We start from the raw sequence: 23,590 nt of genomic DNA, 5'->3' as shown, positions 1-23,590 counted from the left end.
AACATTTAATTGAAAACTAAATTTGTTTGTGTTGCCACATTCAAAGATCATAGCATTTTTATTTTTCCGTTGATAGAGCAGCATGACACGACAATAACAATTTTTTGTGTTGTTTTTTCATTATTTTACTTAACAAAAGGTGTTTGTAAGCAAAAAAGTTTTGTTTTTACTTTTTCTTTTTTCTATGTCCCACTAAGGCACTTAAACATGCAATAGTCTGATCCTTTGTGTATTTTTGTATTGCAGTGTATCATATCAGTTACTGCTGTAAAAAATTAAAAAAATAAAAAAAAACACAATATAATGCCTATTCGTGCCATGCCCTTGGCATCTGTACATGGCAGCCCTGGGTTCCTTTGTTGGAATCTCAACACCCTGAGGTTGCATCATGGGGGACGCAAATGAGTACATAGAGGGTGGAGGCTCGCTCTCTAAAATCACTTGGATCTAAAGGGTTAAACTGCCAGGATCAGTGTTATCTACGGTGCCAGCTGTAGAAGATGTGGTAGTGTTTTTTTATTTTAACAATACTTTTTTTTTTTGCTGATTTCTCCTGTAACCATGGCTTACATATAAGCACTTGTTACAGGGGGAACACAGCCTCCGGACTGCACTGCAGAGCTTATCTGGGAGCAAAGCAGGAAGCGACATGGCCACTTACTGATCTCTATACGCAGTGCTCATTGATGAGTAAAGCAAGGACAGTAAAAAAAATTGCCTTCTCTTTGGAGAGCCATCTACATAATGTGCAGGGATAAAAGTGGTCGTCCTGTACGTTTATAGCCTATAGGTGGTCCAGGACTCGTTCAATAACTGCCAGTACGCATTTCATCCCATGGACAAGCATAGGTACTTAGAATAAACACTTTCATGTGGGAGTAAAGCTGCTTTCTGTAAATAACTGGATATTTTTTACTAATGCACTTTAATTTTCGGTTTCTTATTCCCTTCAACTGAAGCACTACCCATAGTGCCTGCATATATATGTGCAATTTTCCATTGTCAATCACTCGCAATGTATTGAAACATCCTCAATGGTTATCAAATACCTAACTTTTTATGTTTGTAATGGTGACCAGTAGCAGTGGCTCCATAGTAAACCCCGGAAAAAATTTAGGCAAGTGTGAAATGAATTCATTAAAGATGACACTGCTATAGAACATCTTCGTCTACAATTGGTGTACATGGGATTTGCATAATAGTTTATCTATGTCTTAGACACTTGCCCTGAAGACTGTTTGTGCGGTCACATTACTCTTGTGTAGGTCGCCTGAATGGGTTACTTGTCAGGGATCGTAAGACCAGATCTACCATCCTGCGTCATGAGACGTTCTCGATTTGGGAGGAGTGGTTATGGACAATGGGCTCATTCTGAGCTCAGATTAGCTTCACTTCCATGTTGCAGAATACGTTTTCTAATGCATCTACTTGTTCCTTCTGGAAAATTTTCTGACACAAATAACCCTGACCTTTTTTATGTGCTTATTCTGGAGATAGGTGATTGCAATTAATCGATTACTTCAGGACAATGGATAACATGGTATAGCCAGGGTACTTGTATCTTAAAGCTTCAACAAAAATTACATCTTGATGCTTTTAGTGAAAATATTTATAACATCTAGGAAAAGCACGAATCCGGACATTTATTAAGACCAGCCTCCCCCCCCCCCCCCTCACTTCCTACCCTCCCACCTTCTCCCCCTCTCCTACTGTTTTATGTTAAGTTTATTGTTTATTTCTACTTATCTTCTTACTTGAAAATCAACAGTTCAGAATTCATGGTGCTAACTCCTTAACTCTTCCTTCAGCCTGATAGATGGTACTTTTATCATTGTGTTGGCACTAGATCAGACGGAATCATCGCATCTATTCTGGCGTCCCACAAAAGTTAGCGCCCCTTGTATGCATGGGCCTTGGGGCGTCCAGTTTTTCATCTGGTTCTCTCTTACTAGCTTATAAGTACCAGATAACAGGTCCCGTGGGCTGTGATCTTACCGTTTTTGTACTAATCCGAATTGTCATTCAAATTTTTGACTTGTTTTATACTGTAACAAATTTGCATTGTTCTCACGTCGTAGGTGGAAGCGGAGGAGGAGGTAGCCTACGCTGCTTTTTGGTTTTAAATTTTATTTATATTTTTTTAAGTTAGGGTACATCCCAAAACATTGGGAAATATATTGGGAAATATAACCTGTGATAACCCCCTCCAGTTGTGCTAAACACACGTTCAGACAATACACTGGCTGCAGGGCAGGCTAGCACCTCCAAGGCGTAAAAGGGCAAGCTCAGGCCATGTGCCCAATTTGGAGACCCAGAAGTTGCAGGGGGCAGAACAATCAGTCAGTTTTTGTAGGCGTATGCAAACATGCTTCCCCACCATGTCGCATGTCCCCGTAATGTACACGATCCATTTGGATATCTGCTCTATCAACTTTCAATGTGTGTTTTTTTTTTTTTTGTTTTTTTTTTGTATGTTTTTTGCGCCTTCCATGTTGATCACGGTTAGCGGCGAATCGGGGTTCCACCCTGGAGAGGGAGCTTGAGAAAGAGAGACCACATCCAAGGTAGATCAATGGATGAAATTTAATTGTGATCAAGCGGAAATGCGGGAGAAGCTATTAAAACTGAAAAATTTAAGGAAAGGAGGGGGCACGCGGCAATTACCCACTCTCGACTCAGAGGTAGTGACGATAAATAACAATACAGGACTCTTAAGAGGCCCGGTTACTTGAATGATTAAAAATTACAGGGAATATCACTGCAGTATTTTATATTTGGAAATGTTAGCCAGGAGAGGCCCTGCTGCCTGCTTTGTTGACTCTAGATAACTTCTGCCTGATCGCACGTCCCTGTGACGTCCACGATCCATTTGGATATCTTCTCTATCAACTTGCGATGTTCTTTTCTGAGCCTGCCATGTTGATCGGTTATCGGCGAATCAGGGTTCCATGCCAGAGAGGGAGCGTAAAAGGTGCATTATTGAAGGCAACAGAAAATTGCATTAGACTTGTCAATAAAAGCAAAAAAAGGAAGAGACCACTGTGGTACTCGGTAGAAGTGGCCCAAATCATTAAAAATAAAAAGCTAGCATTTTGTAATTATAAAAAAAAACAGAGCAATGAAGATAAGGAAATCTACAAGATTAGGCAGAAAGAGGCCAAGCAAGTTATAAGAACTTCTAAAGCGCAGGCAGAAGAAAAACTAGCTCAGTCTATGAAAAAAGGGGATAAGACATTCTTCAGATATATAAATGAAAAAAGGAAATTAAAACAAGGAATAACTAAATTAAAAACAAAGGACAGGAGGTATGTAGAAGAGAATAAAGGGCTAGCCGACTGCCTTAATGAATACTTCTGTTCAGTTTTTACAAAAGAAAAAGGAGAAGGACCTCCACTAGAAAGGATGACTAATAAATTGTTTGATGCATGTGTCTTTACAGAGGAAGATGTTCTAAGTTTGCTGTCTAAAGTGAAGACAAATAAGTCACAGGGGCCTGATGAGATACACCCAAAATTATTAAAAGAGCTTAGCGGTGAGCTGGCAAAACCGTTAACAGATTTATTTAACCAATCATTAGTAACAGGAGTCGTCCCGGAAGATTGGAAATTGGCAAATGTCGTGCCCATTCACAAGAAAGGTAGTAAGGAGGAATCGAGGAACTATAGACCAGTGAGTCTGACATCAATAGTAGGCAAATTAATGGAAACCCTATTAAAGGATAGGATTGTGGAACATCTAAAATCCCATGGATTGCAAGATGAAAAACAACATGGGTTTACTTCAGGGAGATCATGTCAAACAAATCTTATAGATTTTTTTGACTGGGTGACTAAAATAATAGACGGTGGAGGTGCAGTAGACATCGCATATCTAGATTTTAGTAAGGCTTTTGACACTGTCCCACACAGAAGACTTATCAATAAACTGCAGTCATTGAGCATGGACTCCCATATTGTTGAGTGGATTAGGCAGTGGCTGAGTGACAGACAACAGAGGGTTGTAGTCAATGGAGAACATTCAAAACAAGGTCATGTTACCAGTGGGGTTCCACAGGGATCTGTACTGGGACCAATTTTGTTTAATATCTTCATAAGTTATATTGCAAAAGGCCTCGATGGTAAGGTTTGTCTTTTTGCTGATGACACAAAGATATGTAACAGGGTTGATGTTCCTGGAGGGAAACGCCAAATGGAAAAGTATCTAGGAAAACTAGAAGAATGGTCAGAACTCTGGCAACTGAAATTTAATGTGGATAAGTGCAAGATAATGCACCTGGGGCGTAAAAACCCAAGGGCAGAATATAGAATATTTGACACAGTCCTGACCTCAGTATCTGAGGAAAGGGACTTAGGAGTAATTATTTCAGAAGACTTAAAGGTGGGAAGACAATGTAATAGAGCAGCACGAAATGCCAGCAGAATGCTTGGATGTATAGGGAGAGGTATAAGCAGTAGAAAGAGTGAAGTGCTTATGCCGCTGTACAGAACACTGGTGAGACCTCACTTGGAGTATTGTGCGCAGTACTGGAGGCCATATCTCCAGAAGGATATAGATACTCTAGAGAGAGTTCAGAGAAGAGCTACTAAACTAGTACATGGATTGCAGGATAAAACTTACCAGGAAAGATTAAAGGACCTTAATATGTATAGCTTGGAAGAAAGAGACAGAGGGGATATGATAGAAACTTTTAAATGCATAAAGGGAATCAACTCGGTAAAGGAGGAGAGCATATTTGAAAGAAGAAAAACTACCACAAGAGGACACAGTTTTAAATTAGAGGGGCAAAGGTTTAAAAGTAATATAAGGAAGTATTACTTTACTGAGAGAGTAGTGGATGCATGGAATAGCCTTCCTGCAGAAGTGGTAGCTGCAAATACAGTGAAGGAGTTTAAGCATGCATGGGATAGGCATAAGGCTATCCTTCATATAAGATAGGGCCAGGGACTATTCATAGGATTCAGATATATTGGGCAGACTAGATGGGCCAAATGGTTCTTATCTGCCGACACATTCTATGTTTCTATATGTAAGAAAGGGAGACCTCATCCTAGGGAGGTCACTGGCTGCAATGGGATGAAGCAGAAATGTGGGACAAGTTATTAAAGCAGAAGGATCGAATGAAAGGGCCAATTAAAGACTCATTTTATGAGAAAGAAATTTATGTCCCTGTCACCTGCTCAGAGCAGGGGTTTTTCATTTCCAGAGATGGGTTAATGTCACCCACCAATGGAACAGATTATTTTCAAAAATTTCGGTCCCTGTCACCTATGTAGAGCAGAGGTTTATTCATGGCAAAAATTGTAAAATGTCAACCCAAGAATGTAACAGAAAAATTTGTGAAATTTATTAACCGGTCTACTAGGTAGAGCAGGGGTCTATCACAGCCACAAATTGTTGAATGTCACCCAAAAATGTAACAGACAAATTTAGTGAAATGGCAGAAAATAAAATACTTACAAATAAAATAAAATGGATTTCTAAGGTGGAGGTCCATATGGAGTAGGAGTTTGAGGAGGCGGTGGGCGTAGCGGTGTAGGTGGAGGAGGACAAGGTAGCAAACACTGGTTTTTGGTTGTAATTTTTTTAAATGATTTACAGGTCCTTCTAAAAAAAATTAGCATATTGTGATAAAGTTCATTATTTTCTGTAATGTACTGATAAACATTAGACTTTTATATATTTTAGATTCATTAAACACCAACTGAAGTAGTTGGCATACAGCTCATGAAAACCCCCAAATCCTATCTAAAAATTTTTTTGCATATTTCATCCGACCAATAAAAGAAAAGTGTTTTTAATACAAAAAAAGTCAACCTTCAAATAATTATGTTCAGTTATGCACTCAATACTTGGTCGGGAATCCTTTTGCAGAAATGACTGCTTCAATGCGGCGTGGCATGGAGGCAATCAGCCTGTGGCACTGCTGAGGTGTTATGGAGGCCCAGGGTGCTTCGATAGCGGCCTTAAGCTCATCCAGAGTGTTGGGTCTTGCGTCTCTCAACTTTCTCTTCCCAATATCCCACAGATTCTCTATGGGGTTCAGGTCAGGAGAGTTGGCAGGCCAATTGAGCACAGTAATACCATGGTCAGTAAACCATTTGCCAGTGGTTTTGGCACTGTGAGCAGGTGCCAGGTCGTGCTGAAAAATGAAATCTTCATCTCCATAAAGCTTTTCAGCAGATGGAAGCATGAAGTGCTCCAAAATCTCCTGATAGCTAGCTGCATTGACCCTGCCCTTGATAAAACACAGTGGACCAACACCAGCAGCTGACATGGCACCCCAGACCATCACTGACTCTGGGTACTTGACACTGGACTTCAGACATTTTGGCATTTCCCTCTCCCCAGTCTTCCTCCAGACTCTTGCACCTTGATTTCCGAATGACATGCAAAATTTGCTTTTATCCGAAAAAAGTACTTTGGACCACTGAGCAACAGTCCAGTACTGCTTCTCTGTAGCCCAGGTCAGCCGCTTCTGCCGCTGTTTCTGGTTCAAAAGTGGCTTGACCTGGGGAATGCGGCACCTGTAGCCCATTTCCTGCACACGCCTGTACACGGTGGCTCTGGATGTTTCTACTCCAGACTCAGTCCACTGCTTCCGCAGGTCCCCCAAGGTCTGGAATCGGTCCTTCTCCACAATCTTCCTCAGGGTCCGGTCACCTCTTCTCGTTGTGCAGCGTTTTCTGCCACACTTTTTCCTTCCCACAGACTTCCCACTGAGGTGCCTTGATACAGCACTCTGGGAACAGCCTATTCGTTCCGAAATTTCTTTGTGTCTTACCCTCTTGCTTGAGGGTGTCAATGATGGCCTTCTGGACAGCAGTCAGGTTGGCAGCCTTACCCATGATTGCGGTTTTGAGTAATGAACCAGGCTGGGAGTTTTTAAAAGCCTCAGGAATCTTTTGCAGGTATTTAGAGTTAATTAGTTGATTCAGATGATTAGGTTAATAGCTCGTTTAGAGAACCTTTTCATGATATGCTAATTTTTTTAGATGGGAATTTTGGGTTTTCATGAGCTGTATGCCAAAATCATCAATATTAAAACAATAAAAGGCTTGAACTATTTCAGTTGTGTGTAATGAATCTAAAATATATGAAAGTCTAATGTTTATCAGTACATTACAGAAAATATGCAAATTTTTGAGAAGGACCTGTATATATATATTTTTTATTAGGGTACACTCCAAAAAAGGTGCGATATATCTAAAATACAAGAATGAGCAATTGCGCTGTAGTATAATGGCTGGTTAAGGTCGGTATACATGTCTACTCTGCAAAAGGACGGACAAGTCCTGTGGGATCCATGCCTGTTTTAATGAACGTCAGGTTGTCCACATTGTCTGTGGACAGGCGGCTGCGCTTGTCTGTGATGACTCTCCCTGCCGTGCTAAACACACGTTCAGATAATACACTGGTTGCAGGACACACCTCCAAGGTGTGCCCAATTTGGAGACCCAGAAGTTGAAGGGGGCAGACCGGTCATTCAGTACATGTAGGTGTGTGCACACATACTGCTCCACCATGTTGGTGAAATGCTGCCTCCTGCTAAGACTTCCATATCAGCTGGTGGTGCTGGTTGTGGCATTCTGGCAAAGCCTTTCCACATTTCAGCCATGCTAACCCTGCCTTCTGAGGTGCTGGCGATGCCCCAGCTGCGTTAGCTACCTCTGCCTTCGCCTTGTGCTTCCACTGTGCTTCGCTGTCAGGTGGGAATGCCACCAGCAGCGCGTCTACCAGCAAGCGCTTATACTCGCGCATCTTACGATCACGCTCCATTGAGGGCATTAAAGGGAACCTGTCACCGGCATTTTGGGTATAGAGCTGAGGACATGGGTTGCTAGATGGCTGCTAGCACATCCGCAATATCCAGTCTCCATAGCTCTGTGTGCTTTTATTGTGTAAAAAAACGATTTGATACATATGCAAATTAACATAAGAGTCATATCTTACTTGTGTGACCAGAGAAGAGTCATATTTTTAAGCTCTGACTCGTCTCAGGTTAATTTGCATATGTATCAAATCAGTTTTTTTACACAATAAAAGCACACAGAGCTATGGTGACTGGGTATTGCGGATGGGCTAGCGGCGATCTAGCAGCCCATGTCCTTAGCTCTATACACAAAATCCTGGTGACGGGTTCCCTTTAAGATGAAAAATGGCAGGGTCCTGAAGGGGTTTAGGAAGATCATGTTTTGGAGAGAAAATACCAGGTTTGTTTACCACCAAAAAGCAGATAGACTGACCTTTTTGAATGTCTGGTTTTAGCCTTATGTCTGGAAACTTGTTTTTGTCTGGAAAACCTGCTGTGTCATTGCCATTGAGTATCATTGAAGCTTGTAAGTCTAGAACAGACGGGAGCTGAAACAAGTTATCTTTGTGCTGAGTTTCTCCACTCCGTTCCTCCCACTAGAAGGTTCTAGTCTAGCAAAAACTGTATATAAGGAGAGCACTCGGAGTCCCTAGGGCTAGAGGGACAGCTAGCTCAGGCCTTTCCTCAGCATCACACCCTTCTTCTGCCAGGGAGGAGACTCTGCCAGACTACTGAGTAATCAGAAGAAGATGTTGAGACGGGGATATGCTGCCACAGACCCTGGATCTCCAGCCTTGGACCAGGGTACCAGCCTTCTGAAGAGAAAGAGGGACAGCTGAGCTAGCTCAGGCCTTTCCTCAGCATCAAACCCTTCTTCTGCCAGGGATAAGACTGGAGAATCCAGCCCAATACCTCACCTGTATTGTTTTGTACCTGAATTTCTCCAATAAAGAAGCACCCTGGTTTACTGCAGACCTTGACTCTCTGGGCTTATTTCCCATTGGGGTGCACCATGCCTTACCATCCCTTCCAGAGAGCAGCAACACGTGGTGACACCTCGACTGTGTCCGGGGGACCTAGCATGGCGTTGGGGCCACCCCAAACCTGGCCACTGCACATGTTACACCAGACACCACCCTTTCGTTCACTCCTTGGCTAGGGCTATGCTCGCTTCCCTATAGGTTGATACTGTGGGCTATCCCTGGAAAATCCCAGGCTGTACACAGCTGGATACAGTACTCTAGTCTATTCCACCTTTATCTGCTGGGACGCCTACCTGTGCTGGGATTATTCCCACCCACTGTGCAGCAACTGCAGAAGGTACCACACTAAGATATATTCTGCAGCTGAGCCAATACACTGCTGTACCCACAGTAGACTGCAACTCTAAATATAACTGGGTTCCTTCAACCGGACAACACAGCAGGTATTTATTTAATATGATTGATTTTAGCATCATTGCATGCAAGTTAAAGTTACAGAAATAACAATACAAAATTAAGTAAAATAAATAGGATTACATAAAATTTGTATGGTTCGGGTATTTCTACCAGTAGAGCTTGGCATTTGGTTCTTATAGTCCTTTATCCAGGGAGCTATGTTCTAATGTCATAGCATGGCTCCACACTTCCATGGCCCCTGGGCCAACCCTATATTTATTTTGCCCAATCAGATGGTTAACAGATTGTCAGATGTGGCCTGCCCTCCAGCCAATCAATTTGGTGACTGCAGCTTAGATTATTTGAGGCTCATTTTCCATCTCTTCAAAGACCATCCCATAATCATCCAGGAGTTTGCCCAGTCTCGGAGAAGGCATATAAGGCCATACAACAGCAGGAGGTCATCAGCTGGCAACTACTGACACTATAATTTGGCCATTAACTCTTTGAAAGATTGAGCATGAATATAAGAAACATTACAAATGTCACATGTAACATGGTAAGCTCCACTGAAATAGAAAAGATTTCAGTACAAAATTTTGGCACTAGTTTTGCCTATTCTAGAAAAAAAATTGTTTGTTGCCTTACATACAGTTGTAATCTAATTATGTTCATGGCAGGAATTCCTTGTGGCCCAGAACAAGTTGTGAAGAAATACATGGAAAACATCCAGAAACCACCAGAAGAGGTAAAAGTAGCTATAGTGAAGGCTTTTTGTTGTAAAAAGCCATTTTGCTAAGAGATTCCACCAATGTCTGATTGGAGGATGTCTACTGTGACTCCTCACTGCATGCTAAAGCAAAGCAGTAGCAGTGCTATATAAGCCCTGTGCCACTTCATCTCCTGGAGACTTTTGAACTGCTGCTGGCACTTTGTTCTAGTGATCATCAGTTGGACAAACCGAGGCCCGCCAGTATGACATCTCATTGGTATTCAACCTTTGGGACTTTTATAACCTATACTCTGCATAGGGAATGTATTTTTAATGTAAAAATCTGCTTATCTAAAGTGTTTATTTGTTCCATTTATTTTAAGGACTGTATTATATGCATGGAAACACTGACTTCTGCGTCTGGGTACAGTGAGTCTTCACAATGCAAAAACATCAAGGATACTGCTGTAGGGAAACTGAAGAAGTGTGGCCACGTTTTCCATCAGCTTTGTATGTTAGAAATGTATAACAGCGGGAACAAGGTAATAAATCCTTTCATGGTCCTTTTTAGGTGCCACCTAGCCCTTGTTTTCTGTTCTTTGCATTACTGATGAACTAGTATTAACTAGGCTTCCTGGGGAAAAAAAACGGTTAATGGAGTACATATATTAGGGTCTTGTGCACTTGTCACCACCCATTCTAACACGTTTAAAGGGGTTCTCCGAGAATTAAGAAAATGAAATTCCTAAATATTACTTTATAATATATTCCCAAATACCTTTCATTATTTATAATGGTGTTGTAGGGAGCGATCAGGGGAAACAAAATGGCCACTGTCCTGTTAGTACACACAAAATCTGTCCTAATCACACAGCAGAAAAAGTTGCTTCACATCACTGAGCTAAAGAGCTGGCTCATCTCTGCTCTACCTGTCAGAGGTTATGATCCTGAATACAGATAAGATCTTCAGCTGAATCTCTTTAGGAATGGAGTTCATGAGGAGACATGAAGTACAGACAGGACAGGTTGGGCTGTGGTAATGGAGACTGCATACAAGTGCTGCTGCTCATTATCCACACCCTCCCCTCTACATCATGTCTCCTGAGGAACCCCATTCTTAGGCCCCATGCACACGGCCGTTGTTCACGGCCGTGTGCGGGCCGTGGAACCGCGGCCTGGATCCCTTCCTGTGAGCTGGAGCGCACGGAGTCACTGGTTGCTATGACGCCGTGCGCTCCCTGCTGCCGGCACAGTACAGTACTACACTGGTATGATCTATACCAGTGTATTACTGTACTGTGCCGGCAGCAGGGGGCGCACGGCGTCATAGCAACCAGTGACGCCGTGCGCTCCAGCTCACAGGAAGGGATCCAGGCCGCGGTTCCACGGCCCGCACACGGCCGTGAACAACGGCCGTGTGCATGGGGCCTTATAGAGATTAAGCTGAAGATCTTATCAGCTGTATACTGACAAACCGAGCAGAGAGGAGGATGACGCAGCTCTTTAGCTCAGTGTTGTGAAGTAACTTGTCCTGGTGTGTAATTAGGACAGATTTTGTGTGTACTAATAGGACAGCAGCCATTTTATATCTCCTAATGATTGCTCCCTAGACAAAAAGAGCCATATAACTAATGAATTTAGATAGAGATCATAAATTAAATTAATATTTAAGTATTTTCATTTTCTTAATTCTCTGTAGCGCACATCGCCGGCACTAATAGAATATGCCTATTCTTGTTGCAATCTTTATTTTTTGGCCCCATAGAAATGAATAGGTCCGCAATTCTGTTACGCAAAACGCAGAACGAAATTGCGGAAGTTTGAATGGGGCCTTAAGCTCTGTGTTTGTAGAATTTTAAGTAGCAATGCTGCAAGACACAAATGCCAAAAATATTTTTCCTTCACTATGCACATCTGAGTTCCTTATAATTAAGCTAGATTGCTCAGTTGTTAGCACTGACATCTTGATGTACTTGGATAATGACCAAGGCACAGAACACGGAAATGGTTTGCTCTCCATGTGGCAAGGACTGCGTGAATAAATAATCTGTTTGTGATGTTTGAAAAATATGGCAACAAAAACGGTTTGTTACATTTGTCCACCAACAGCTGTTTTCTTTATGCCTGGACTGGAAGAATGACAGAGTACTAAGACTACGCAAAAAGAAAAACACACCTGGAAAACTTAGGGGGTCATTTACTAATCTGAAATACGCCTAAATTGGGCATATTTCAGGCACAGATGGTGGCGCAACGATGTCCAATCGCAGAGTAGGGTTGTTTCGGGTATCGACCTTTCAATTCCCAATCAATACTTTTGTCCTGGTATCGATACGATACTTGGATTTGCCTTTTATCGATAATAGGCCCTGCTACTGCACAGCCTAGTATCAGAGAACATTGATCGCGCTGCTCTCAGCGCGGCCATGTTCCCTCAGCAGCACGGGGAGAAGGATGCAGTCTCTCTCTTCCTCCCCCCCCCTCCTCCTGTGCTGCTGCTGCCACCAATGGGAACAAAGAGGAGGGCAGGACGCACTGCTCCACCAATGATAACGAACGTTTAACACATTGCTAATACAGCCGGCGGCAGAAACACACTGCCGGCAACCAACCTCTGACGGGGCGTTGCGATCCGCGGCAATTAACCCCTCAGGTGCCGCGCCTGAGGGTTTAACTGCCGCGGATCGCAGCTCCCTGTCAGACCTCGGGTGCCAGCAATGTGTTTCTGCTGCCGGCTGTATTTGTATCAAACGTTAACCATCATTGTAAATAAACATATAACCCTTGTGTACTTTAAAGCGCTGCGGAATATTGTGGCGCTATATAAATAGATTTTATTATTATAATTATTATTACATATTGCCACATCTGCCATGTCCAAATTGTTAAAATATAAAAAAAAAATCTCCTATGCGGTGAACGCCATAAAATTAAAAACCGGTGCGATTCCCCCTGAAAAACAGGAGAGGACTGTTAGATTATGGGCCAGACTTTCCATAAAATGCAGAATGCACGCATCTTTTTTTTTTTTGGGGCGTTTTTTGCATGGTATCGAGTATCGCGATACTTTTTTATGGTATCGAAACCGAATAAAAATTTTGGTATCGAAACAACCCTAGCTCAGAGCATCAAAGCCAGGGAGAAAAAAAAACCTCCATGGCTGTCTCCTCCTCCCCGTTCCAATGCTCAGTATTAGCATACTGAGCGGGAGAAATCCGGCAGGGCACAGCGGGACGTATGAGGCATATTTTAAAAAAAATAAAGCATAAAAAGGTCCTCTTTAAGACTGATGTCTAAAACACTGGTCTTAATAAGTGTTCCCCTTAATTTGAGCGGAAATTGACAAAGGTGGTGAACCTTTTTTTTGGGGGTTCCGAAGCAGGATATATGTTGACGCAGGGTCACGTTAATACTGGGAGTCCTTTTCACCTGTGAACTGAGACCCGTAGTAGTTCAGCCAAGGTGGTTGTTGGCTGCTGTGTATGGGAGATCTGTTGCCCCATCCAGTCCAAGACATTCTTGATGGGGGGGAAAGCACTGGTTGTCAGATTTGCTGCTGGATACCATGAAGAGCATGTTTTGTAGTATGTGCAGTGTTGGTAGGCGTTATCTTGGAAAACCATGTCTGCACACAATGGAGCTCACAATCTAAGTTCCCTATCAGTATGTCTTTGGACCGGGCCACTGTGCTGTCCGACCGAGCTAAGATTGACAAAGTATAAACTACTAAGGATACTGGTCAATGATCACACAACCAAGGTGGTGCATCCTTTATTTTAGGTTCTACAGCAGGGCCACATTAGTACTGGGTGGCATCTCCCTTTACTGCAATACAGGCAGGCATTGTGGAATGGTAATGATCAAGCAACTCAACTATGCACAAAACATAGCAACTTTAAGACCATGTTTTTAAATTCATATTGCTTTCTTCCTACACCTATATTTTTATATCCATTTATAGCATTTTTCAGTTCTTTTCATTTTTCTTTTGGATAAAGCGGTCTATATCTGGACATTGTACATGCATAAAAATCTTTTGTGACTGAAGGTCTGACTCGAGACCTAAAACACAAAAGACCACCTAAAAATAAAAGGAAGTTCAGAGTTCATACATGTCATGTCTTTGTCTAAATTTACGTATCACATATTCCCCAGAACTGAGGAGGCCAAAAATATCTGGGATCCAGATGCCAGTAAACATCGGTCATGAAATTCCTCCAGCCTTGCATATTTGCAATAGAAAAATAATGTGCTTTGTGTGTAACCCTTCTTCACTTGGAGCACATACCTCAATGTAAAAAAAAATCTTCCACTGCATACTATACAGTTTTGTCAGTAAAGGTTTTGTGCACTATTTTATTTTTTTATTTTACAGGATGGAAGTTTGCAATGTCCAGCTTGCAAGACAATATATGGTGAAAAGACTGGAACCCAGCCAAAAGGAAAAATGGACATTTTTCAGATCCCTCAGTCTTTGCCTAGTCATCAAGATTGTGGCACAATCCACCTTGTGTATACCATCAATCCTGGAATACAGGTAGTAGTTGCATTGTAGTGGCACCCACCTTTTAGTGTTCACTTGCATGTAGGTATTATTTATTTTGTACACATAGTTGAGAATGTATCATTGTACTTGTATGTGAGGTTATTTTTCAGATCAGAGTTGCTACATTATGTATCCCTGTGCCAAATTTATGAAAATGGCTCAGGGTAATAATAAACCTGACGCATGTGCAATGTAGTTGCACCCATTTCGGTGAAGGTATGCCTGGCGGATGCCTAGAATGACTTTTTTTTTTTGTGACACAAATCCTGAACAAATTTTCTTTCCACATCTGTAAGTGGCGCTGAAAGGAGCAGGGCTGAAAGTCACCAGATTTTTGCTCAACACCCCCCAAAAAGTTGCAGAGCCCCTATTTGCAACTATGTAAAACCAGAATTCTAGCGTCCAGGGCTTTATAAATTCTCCTCACATTCTTCAGCTTATTGATACTACAGACATTTTGTCCATTTAAAGTCTATGCATAGTGTAACGCTACTCAATAAACAAGCTGCCCCCTTGCCTGTCACTGTAATAATCAATATGGTTGTCTCGTGAAGACAGCTGCTCAGGGACCCCTCTACGAGAAAGATGTGAATGCTGTTCGAGATCTCTTTATTGAACATTCACTAACTAGTGCTAACTAAATGGCTAACCACAGCTTTGACCCTCTTTTTCACTCCTTTTCATTTTTGAGTTTTGGTCATGAAGTGTCAAGACTGACTCCAAAGTTCGTCAACTAATACATCTAAAAGCATGTCAAAATAGGAGAGACTATCAGAACTGTCAGTTTTTAGGATCCATTTTTCTTGTGAGAAGTCTTTCTATTAGTGGAGCAGGCCTCCTGAAACTTTGACCTTATTGGGTTTCCTTTAGTTTTGAAACAAACGTCCATATAAAACTCAATCCTTTTGTTTTTTCTTTCCAATTTGTCTAATGATTTAGCAGTTGAAAAATTAACTAATATTTATTGGTCAATGTGCTGCTGATCATTGTGCAAAATGCCACCATGGTTTTGGCAATAAATATTGAAGCAGTTGTGGTCATAATATGGTTGCTAAAATATGCCCACATTATGACCATCTGAATTATCCTTAAAGGGCTTCTGTCACCCCCCAAAAGTGATAGAGAGGGAGAGGCATATATAATCTCTCTAATATATTTTTTTTAGGCTAATTAAAATCCTTATACTGCGATTTTTCTATATATAGGGCTCTTACCCTTTTCTGTTGGCTAGTTTCTTTAAAAACTGCACTTTTTATAATATGTAAATTACCTGTCTACCAGCAAGTAGGGCGTCTACTTGCTGGTAGCAGCCGCATTCTCCTTTCAAAAAAATGCCCCTCCTCCAGCTGATTGACAGGGCCAGCGAGTGCTCTACTCCTCCGGCTGGCCCTGTCTGAAATTAAAATCCCGCGCCTGCACCTCATTCGGCGCAGGCGCTCTGAGAGAAGGACGCTCACTTCCTCAGCGCTTCCTCAGTGCACCTGCGCCGATGACGTCTTCTCTATCGGGTGACTTCATCGGCGCAGGTGCACTGAGGAAGTGCTGAGGAAGCGAGCGTCCTTCTCTGAGTGCCTGCGCCGAATGAGGTACAGGCGCGGGATTTGAATTGCAGACCGGGCCAGCCGGCTATTTTTTAAATGAGGATGCGGCGGCTACCAGCAAGTAGACGCCCTACATGCTGGTAGAGAGGTAATTTACATATTAGAAAAATGGAATTTTTAAAGAAACTAGCCAACAGAAAAGGGTAAGAGCACTATATATTGAAAAATCGCAGTATAAGGTTTTTAATTAGCCTAAAAAAACAAATATGACTTTTTGGGGGTGACAGAAGCCCTTTAATCTAGAAGTTGATGATTTACTACTTGAGCATCCTATACTGTAAGACATAATTGTTCAGAAATTTGGATAGCCAAAAATATATTCCATTTTAGTCCAAAAATGTTATGAGGAACATGACAAAGTTCCAGGTGTTGACTTCGAATTCCACTGTTCTCAGTCCTATGTAAAAAGTTGTCTGATCTATGGAGGCCCCACCATGCAGCCTTAAATGACTTAGAGGTTGGTCACTAGAGATGAGCGGATTTCTGCCTATGAAATTCATTCATACTTTGTTTGGCGGTAAAAGGTGAATTGCGTTATGGATTCCATTACCACGGACTATATCCCAATTCTATGACAGAATGCATAACGGAATGCCTTTAGATAACTGATCCGTCCCGTTTCCGTTATGCAGGGGAGTCCTCCCCTGCATAACTGAAACGGAACAGATCCGTTTTGCAGCCCATAGACTTCTACTATGATGGAGAATTGCGTTTATGGTCCGTGGTAACGGAATCCATAACGCAATTCACCTTTTACCACTAAACTAAGTGTGAACGAATTTCAAAATCTGAAATTCTATTATCTCTATTGGTCACCTTAAGAAAATTTATCAAAAATACTGTAAATGGGATCATAAATTGCCTGCATGGTGTGCCCATTCGGAACATGGTGCTGGTTCAGGGGTAAGCAACCAAACATGTCCATCACTACCCTCCATTGAATAACACTGCACATGTGCTATTTTATAATGCCATGCACAGTATTCTTTATTAGAGGCCACTGATGGAAGGGTCTGGTCACATGCACCTCAATCGACACACGTTCCAGATAGGAGCACCTCATGATTGGTATCAGTCCTGATCTTGTGCGCACACTTGCGTTCAGTCCGCCCCACAGCTGTGACAGATTATATTTTTTTTCTGATCACTGCAAAAACACCGTAAAATCGCTGCGGTGCTATAAAGATCACTTTTGAGGAGCATGGCGAGTTCATAGAAGATTTTTTTTTCTTGCAAAGTTTCATATTCCACTAACTTGTGACAAAAAATAAAATCTTACATGAACTCACCATACCCCTCACGGAATCCAAATGCGTAAAAATGCCCTTTGAAATCCTAAGGGTACTCATTGGCATTTGGGCCCCTTTGCGCATCTTGGCTGCAAAAAAGTGTCACACGTGGTATCGCTGTACTCAGGAGAAGTAGGGCAATGTGATTTGGGGTGTATTTTTACATATACCCATGCTGGGTGAGAGAAATATATCTCTGTAAAATGACAACTTTCCCATAAAAAAAAAAAGGGAAAAGTTGTCTTTTACAGAGATATTTATCTCCCCCAGCATGGGTATATGTAAAAATACACCCCAAAACACATTGCCCTACTTCTTCTGAGTACGCCGATACCATATGTGTGGCGCTTTTTTGTACCATAGGTGTGCAAAGGGGCCCAAATTCCAAGGAGTACCTTTTTAGGAGGGCATTTTTAGACATTTGGATTCCAGACTTCTTCTCACGCTTTAGGGCCCCTAAAATGCCAGGGCAGTATAAATACCCCACATGTGAACCTATTTTGGAAAGAAGACACCCCAAGGTATTCTGTGAGGGGCATGGCGAGTTCATGTAAAATTTTTTTTTTTTTGTCACAAGTTAATATGAGACTTTTGTAAGGAAAAAAAAACATTTTCAGCTAACTTTTGCAAAAAAAATAAAAAATGAACTTGCCATGCCCCTCACAGAATACCTTGGGGTGTCGTCTTTCCAAAATGGGGTCACTTGTGGAGTATTTATACTGCCCTGGCATTTTAGGGGCCCTAAAGCGTGAGAAGTAGTTTGGAATCCAAATGCCTAAAAATGCCCTCCTAAAAGGTACTCATTGGAATTTGGGCCCCTTTGCGTACCTAGGCTGCAAAAAAGTGTCACATATGTGGTATCGCCGTACTCGGGAGAAGTAGGGCAATGTGGTTTGGGGTGTATTTTTACATATACCCATGCTGGGTGAGAGAAATATCTCTGTAAATTAACAACTTTGTATAAAAAAAATGTAAAAAGTTGTCATTTGCAGAGATATTTCTCACACACTATGGGTATATGTAAAAATACACCCCAAAACACATTGCCCTACTTCTGAGTACGGCGATACCACATGAGTGACACTTTTTTGCAGCCTAGGTGCGCAAAGGGGCCCAAATTCCAATGAGTGCCTTTACGATTTCACAGGGCATTTTTTTATGCATTTGGATTCCAAACTACTTCTCGCGCTTTAGGTCCCCTAAAATGCCAGGGCAGTATAAATACCCCACAAGTGACCCCATTTTGGAAAGAAGACACCCCAAGATATTTCGTGAGGGGCATGGCAAGTTCATGTAAAATTATTATTTTTTGTCACAAGTTAGTGGAATATGACACTGGGTGTGGCTTACAGTCTTGCTTTGTTCACATTGCATTAGCTGTCCTGCTATGCGGTTGTGTGGAAGCTTGGCTGTGAGCTGGATTTCATCACCTTCAGACCGTGTTCACACCATAGTTAGCGCAGTGGTAGGACCCCTTGCCATGCTGAGAACCGTGACGTGGTGCATGTTGGGCTCCGATATCTTCCTGACAGGAATATATTGGCAAAAGTCTCAGCTTTTAACATCTGCTTGTATGACCAGCTAGTATAGTCAGTGGTATATCCGTTTGGTGCACTTTCTTCAGTGATTTGAATATGACACTTTGTAAGAAAAAATAAAATAAAATTCCGCTAACTTGTGACAAAAAATAAAAACTTCCATGAACTCACTATGCCAATCAGCTAATACCTTAGGGTGTCTACTTTCCGAAATGGTGTCATTTGTGGGGTGTTTCTATTGTCTGGGCATTGTAGAACCTCAGGAAACATGACAGGTGCTCAGAAAGTCAAAGTGCGTGAATTTATTTTTTTGCACCATAGTTTGTAAACGCTATAACTTTTACCCAAACCAATAAATATACACTTATTGCATTTTTTTTTATCAAAGACATGTAGAACAATAAATTTAGAGAAAAATTTGTATAGAAATGTAGTTTTATTTGAAAAACGGTGAAAAATTTCATTTTGTTTGCAAAAAATTCGGTCACTTTCGATTAATATCAAAAAAGTAAAAATGTCAGCAGCAATGAAATACCACCAAATGAAAGCTCTATTAGTGAGAAGAAAAGGAGGTAAAATTAATTTGGGTGGTAAGATGTATGACCGAGCAATAAACGGTGAAAGTAGTGTAGTGCAGAATTGTAAAAAAGTGGTCTGCTCATTAAGGGGGTTTAAGCTGGGGGGCTGAGCTGGTTAAAGGATCAGCTGTTAGTCTCATGGTGTCAAGTTTTGTGGAGCCCATGCCTCCATTGGCTTTGACCAAACCAGAAAGGGAAATGTAGCAGCACTACAGTTGGATCCTTGAGTGGTGGTGCCCACGTTGTCAGGTGCCAGTCCGTAGCACCCCATCACAGCAAATGCAAAAAAGATGATGTACTATGGCACTCATGTCTTCAGCATTCCAACATTTAATCACCAAATCACAGCGACGTTTCGACCAGTGTGGTCTCTTTCAAGCAGTGTATATAATGAATAAGGTGCAACATTTATAACCTCCAATTCTAATCACATGATGCAGTTGAGCTCCTCCCCCAACATTAGAAAAATCATCTTAACTCATAGTAAACTCTCATAAAATCTTATATACATTTACAATCACCATATGTATGTGCTTATATTAATGAGGAAATCTGGTGGGCATGATTCTCCTCTAGCTCCAATCTCCTCTGCACTCTCGCAGCGAGCACGCTTACTTTGGCGTGCCTTCAGATCCAGTGCACAGGTGTGTGTGTGTATACCGCATCTCTATAGAAACTATGCGCCTGCGCAGTCGCTCATTCAGAGGTGACTAGTATTAAGAGAATTCCATTTGTTTCTGCGCATGCTCTGCCTATCGATAAATCTGCAGCAATAACATCAATTGCTTCCTATTTATACAGCTTAAAATCCATATTTGTCATGGTGCTAGGCTCAAAAACAGACCGGATCCAAGTGGTAAAACTATTCCAAAACCATTTCCAAAGCTGTGCCTCTGTTGGCTTTGACAGCGCAAGGGGATCTACATCTACACAATATTGGGCAGGATGTTTCAATATTATGGGTAACCAGTGTGTCTGTACACATTTCCTAATGGTTTTTTTTTTTTTGTGCAGGGACCTGAACATCCTAACCCAGGAAAGCCGTATACGGCAAGAGGCTTCCCTCGTCATTGCTATCTCCCAGACAGTCCCAAAGGGAGACTGGTAAGCTCTATACAATTTCTGAGTTGTCCTGATTTGTATATTGTTTGCTTTCCAAAGACATTACAGATAATTTGCTTTAAAACTAGGATTCGCTTTGCAAATGACTATATTGCATACAACAATAATAATAAATATGTTCCCACTTATTGTTATGATGAGATTGGCTACATATTAACAGCATTATAAAAAATAAAATTTTTGTTTCACATCGCCATCTAATGGGCATCTCTAAATATTGCTGGAAAGGAACCTAGCAAAACATGAAAGTAATTTTCTTTAAACAGCACCAGTTTTTTCCCACAATGCTTTGCATTTGGGCATATACAAGAACTTCTGACAATGTTTGTTTTTATTTTTTTCACCAGGTATTGGCGCTTTTAAAATTGGCCTGGGCTAGACGCCTGATTTTTACTATTGGGGTTTCCAGCACAACAGGTGAATCGGACACTGTAGTATGGAATGAAATCCATCACAAGACAGAAATGAACTCAAACATATCAGGACATGGTTACCCTGACCCAAACTACCTAGACAATGTCATTGCAGAACTTGCTGCTCAAGGGGTCACAGAAGACTGCTTAAATATGTAAATGACTCGCTGGCTGCCTTCAGTTGTGGGAGGTTTTTCTGTTCATGTATATGATGCCTTAAAGATTTGGTTTAAGTTAGCATTATATTTTTGGTAAAGCAATACGTATCTAAAAGAGGTTTACAAAAATGCTGGGGAAACCATGTCTCGCTTTGTACAAGACTGGCCTGTGAAGTCAAAGTGCCAACCCTGCTGGACAGGGACCAGCCAGTATAAATGTTCCACCATGTCTTTTCCCTGCCTGTGCGTAACATTATTCAGTAGTCATTACATATACGAAAATCAGAAGCAGATTCAAATGCAATATTAGCATGGTTTTCTTTTGATGTTTCTACATGGTACTTGGCAGATTTGATAAAATTCAGTCTTGGACGGACGGGTAAGAGAGCTGGATTATAAACCCCCCTCACAGCCGGAGCTGAAGATTAGCTTGTGATGCCATTGGCTTGCTACTCTTTTTAAGTCACTGAAATGGAAATGATATTTAGTTATTTTATATTAAAAGTCTATGTGAATCAAACTGCAAAAAATGTATGCATATTGTTAGTGAATTACAGTGAAACCCCTACAACAGACCACCCACATGGAGGACCACGTTTTAATGCAGTTTTCGGTGGTCGTCTCAAAGGATTTTCACTGTATATCAGTCTAACAGCAGCACATAAGAAGCAACTTGTTTCTTTACCAACAGCATTTTTTAATGAAAAAATATATACTTATGTATTACGTAATAAAAATTTTATGTTAAACACAATTTTCTTAAGTCTTGTTAATACATTACTAGTCTCTTTTTGGATCAGACTCCAGTTTGTGTAAAGGTACAATTTTTCATCTGCCCTTTATAATACCCAGCTTCTTAAATCTGACTGTTCCATGGATTAAAGGGAATGAGTGATCACAAAATGACCTATTGTTTAAATCCCGTTTTTATGTTTAACATATTTTTTTTTTATATATTGTGGTGGCTTTAATTTTCCATGTCAATATCTATAGTTATATAAAAAAAAAAAAAAAAAAAAAATCCTGCAGTTTTCCCACTGGCCTCTAAGCCCATTAATAAGTTCTGCCACTTGGTCTGTACAGATCACTTTACTGCAGTTATCTGCTTATCTATACACAGAGATGATATAATTACAGACTGGATTAGAATGAAAGCTAAGACAGGGTCCTCCATTCACAATAGGTTATTGTCAGGGCTTATCTCTTCTTTCCCTTTACAATGACCTCTGCACAGGACACGGAGCATGCCTAGAAACATCTCCCATAGAAGTCAATGAGGTGCCCTCCTGACCATTGGTTCTATGGACCATAGGGCTGCCGTAAAGCAATTTTTGTATGCTTTGTAAATGCTAAGAAAAGCACAGGCAAGATGGCCACCCCTATAATCGTGCTCAGGAAACATAATAAATAAATCTGCAATCAGAAAATAAGATTAGAGTAAAAAAAGAATGTGTGATCTGGTTTTAACTGCCAGAAAACATTTTTGGTGACACATTTCCTTTTAAACCTGTAAGAGCCGTAAAAGGTAGTTAATTCTGTTCATATCTCCACCCTGATCTTGGCGTATCTTTAGGATAGGTCATCAATACCTGATCCACACACACTGTCCCTTCTCTATACAGCACAGAGCATCTGAAGCAATAGAAATAACAAAGATAGTAGTAAAGCTCACCAAACCATGTATTACAGAAATTGCCCCTGGCCGCGGCACGCATCAAACGAGCAGAAAGTCAGTCTTCTAAAGATATGTGGCTTTTATTGAAAAACATAAAAAATTCATAAAAAGGGTCCAGCAGAACTACGAAATGCACTTTTTATGTATTTTTAATGTTTTTCAATAAGATACATATTTTTGCAGACTGATTTCCTTGCTCTTTTTCTGCTCTTCTGATGCAATGTCTCCCTTCAGTTACCACATCTGATCCTGCATTAGCCACTCTGCAAGAGATCGGCAGAGAGCCGTTCCATCTCAAGGTTTTAGGTGGTGATACAATGCTGCTTCCTCCTCCCGGTGTTCACTTCGTTACTGGTAGGAGGCTTCCAATGGATGTAATCAAGACACCTCTTCTCACACGCTTGTGCAGCTAGAGGGTCTCTTTTGCTTATTGGTGGAGCAGTTGTCAACTAATAAGCTTTCTTAGATTTCTGTATTGTGCCATTCCTATGTTATTCTTCTTGGGATTGTGTAAATAAGTTAACATCTGGGCATTCCCATTACCCTTCTCAAAGTCGTATGCCCAAACAGTCTTACTGTGAGCCCTCACTGACACGTCCCCCAAACTATTATCACCCAGTTGTCAGTTTATTTCTAAATTTCTAGGAGGAATAACGAAGAAATGACACAACATAAAGTTATAAGAAAAGTTGCTCCAGAACGGTTTCATGGTGTGTACAATATTTACTGAATCGGATAGGTCAGGAATACTGAGAGGCATTTCTAAAGT

At 41.3% G+C, this 23,590-nt stretch overlaps 1 protein-coding gene across 6 annotated transcripts in view; it reads left to right on the top strand.

Moving 5' to 3' along the window:
• Positions 1 to 21,918, top strand: part of DTX2 (deltex E3 ubiquitin ligase 2) — an 84,171-nt gene extending 62,253 nt beyond the window's left edge. For all 6 annotated transcript variants that reach the window (XM_044286066.1, XM_044286067.1, XM_044286063.1 and 3 more), the window contains 5 exons: positions 9,870 to 9,937; positions 10,285 to 10,443; positions 14,277 to 14,438; positions 20,468 to 20,557; positions 20,923 to 21,918. In XM_044286066.1, the coding sequence (XP_044142001.1) occupies positions 9,870 to 9,937; positions 10,285 to 10,443; positions 14,277 to 14,438; positions 20,468 to 20,557; positions 20,923 to 21,147 (704 nt within the window). In that variant the 3' untranslated portion in view covers positions 21,148 to 21,918. The remainder of the gene's footprint in view (positions 1 to 9,869; positions 9,938 to 10,284; positions 10,444 to 14,276; positions 14,439 to 20,467; positions 20,558 to 20,922) is intronic.
• Positions 21,919 to 23,590: the final 1,672 nt, after the last annotated feature.

This window comes from Bufo gargarizans, chromosome 3 (assembly GCF_014858855.1).
Source record: "Bufo gargarizans isolate SCDJY-AF-19 chromosome 3, ASM1485885v1, whole genome shotgun sequence".
NCBI lineage: Eukaryota > Metazoa > Chordata > Amphibia > Anura > Bufonidae > Bufo > Bufo gargarizans.
The sequence above is the reverse complement of the archived record's forward strand: the minus strand, read 5'-3'. Positions and strand labels throughout refer to the sequence as shown.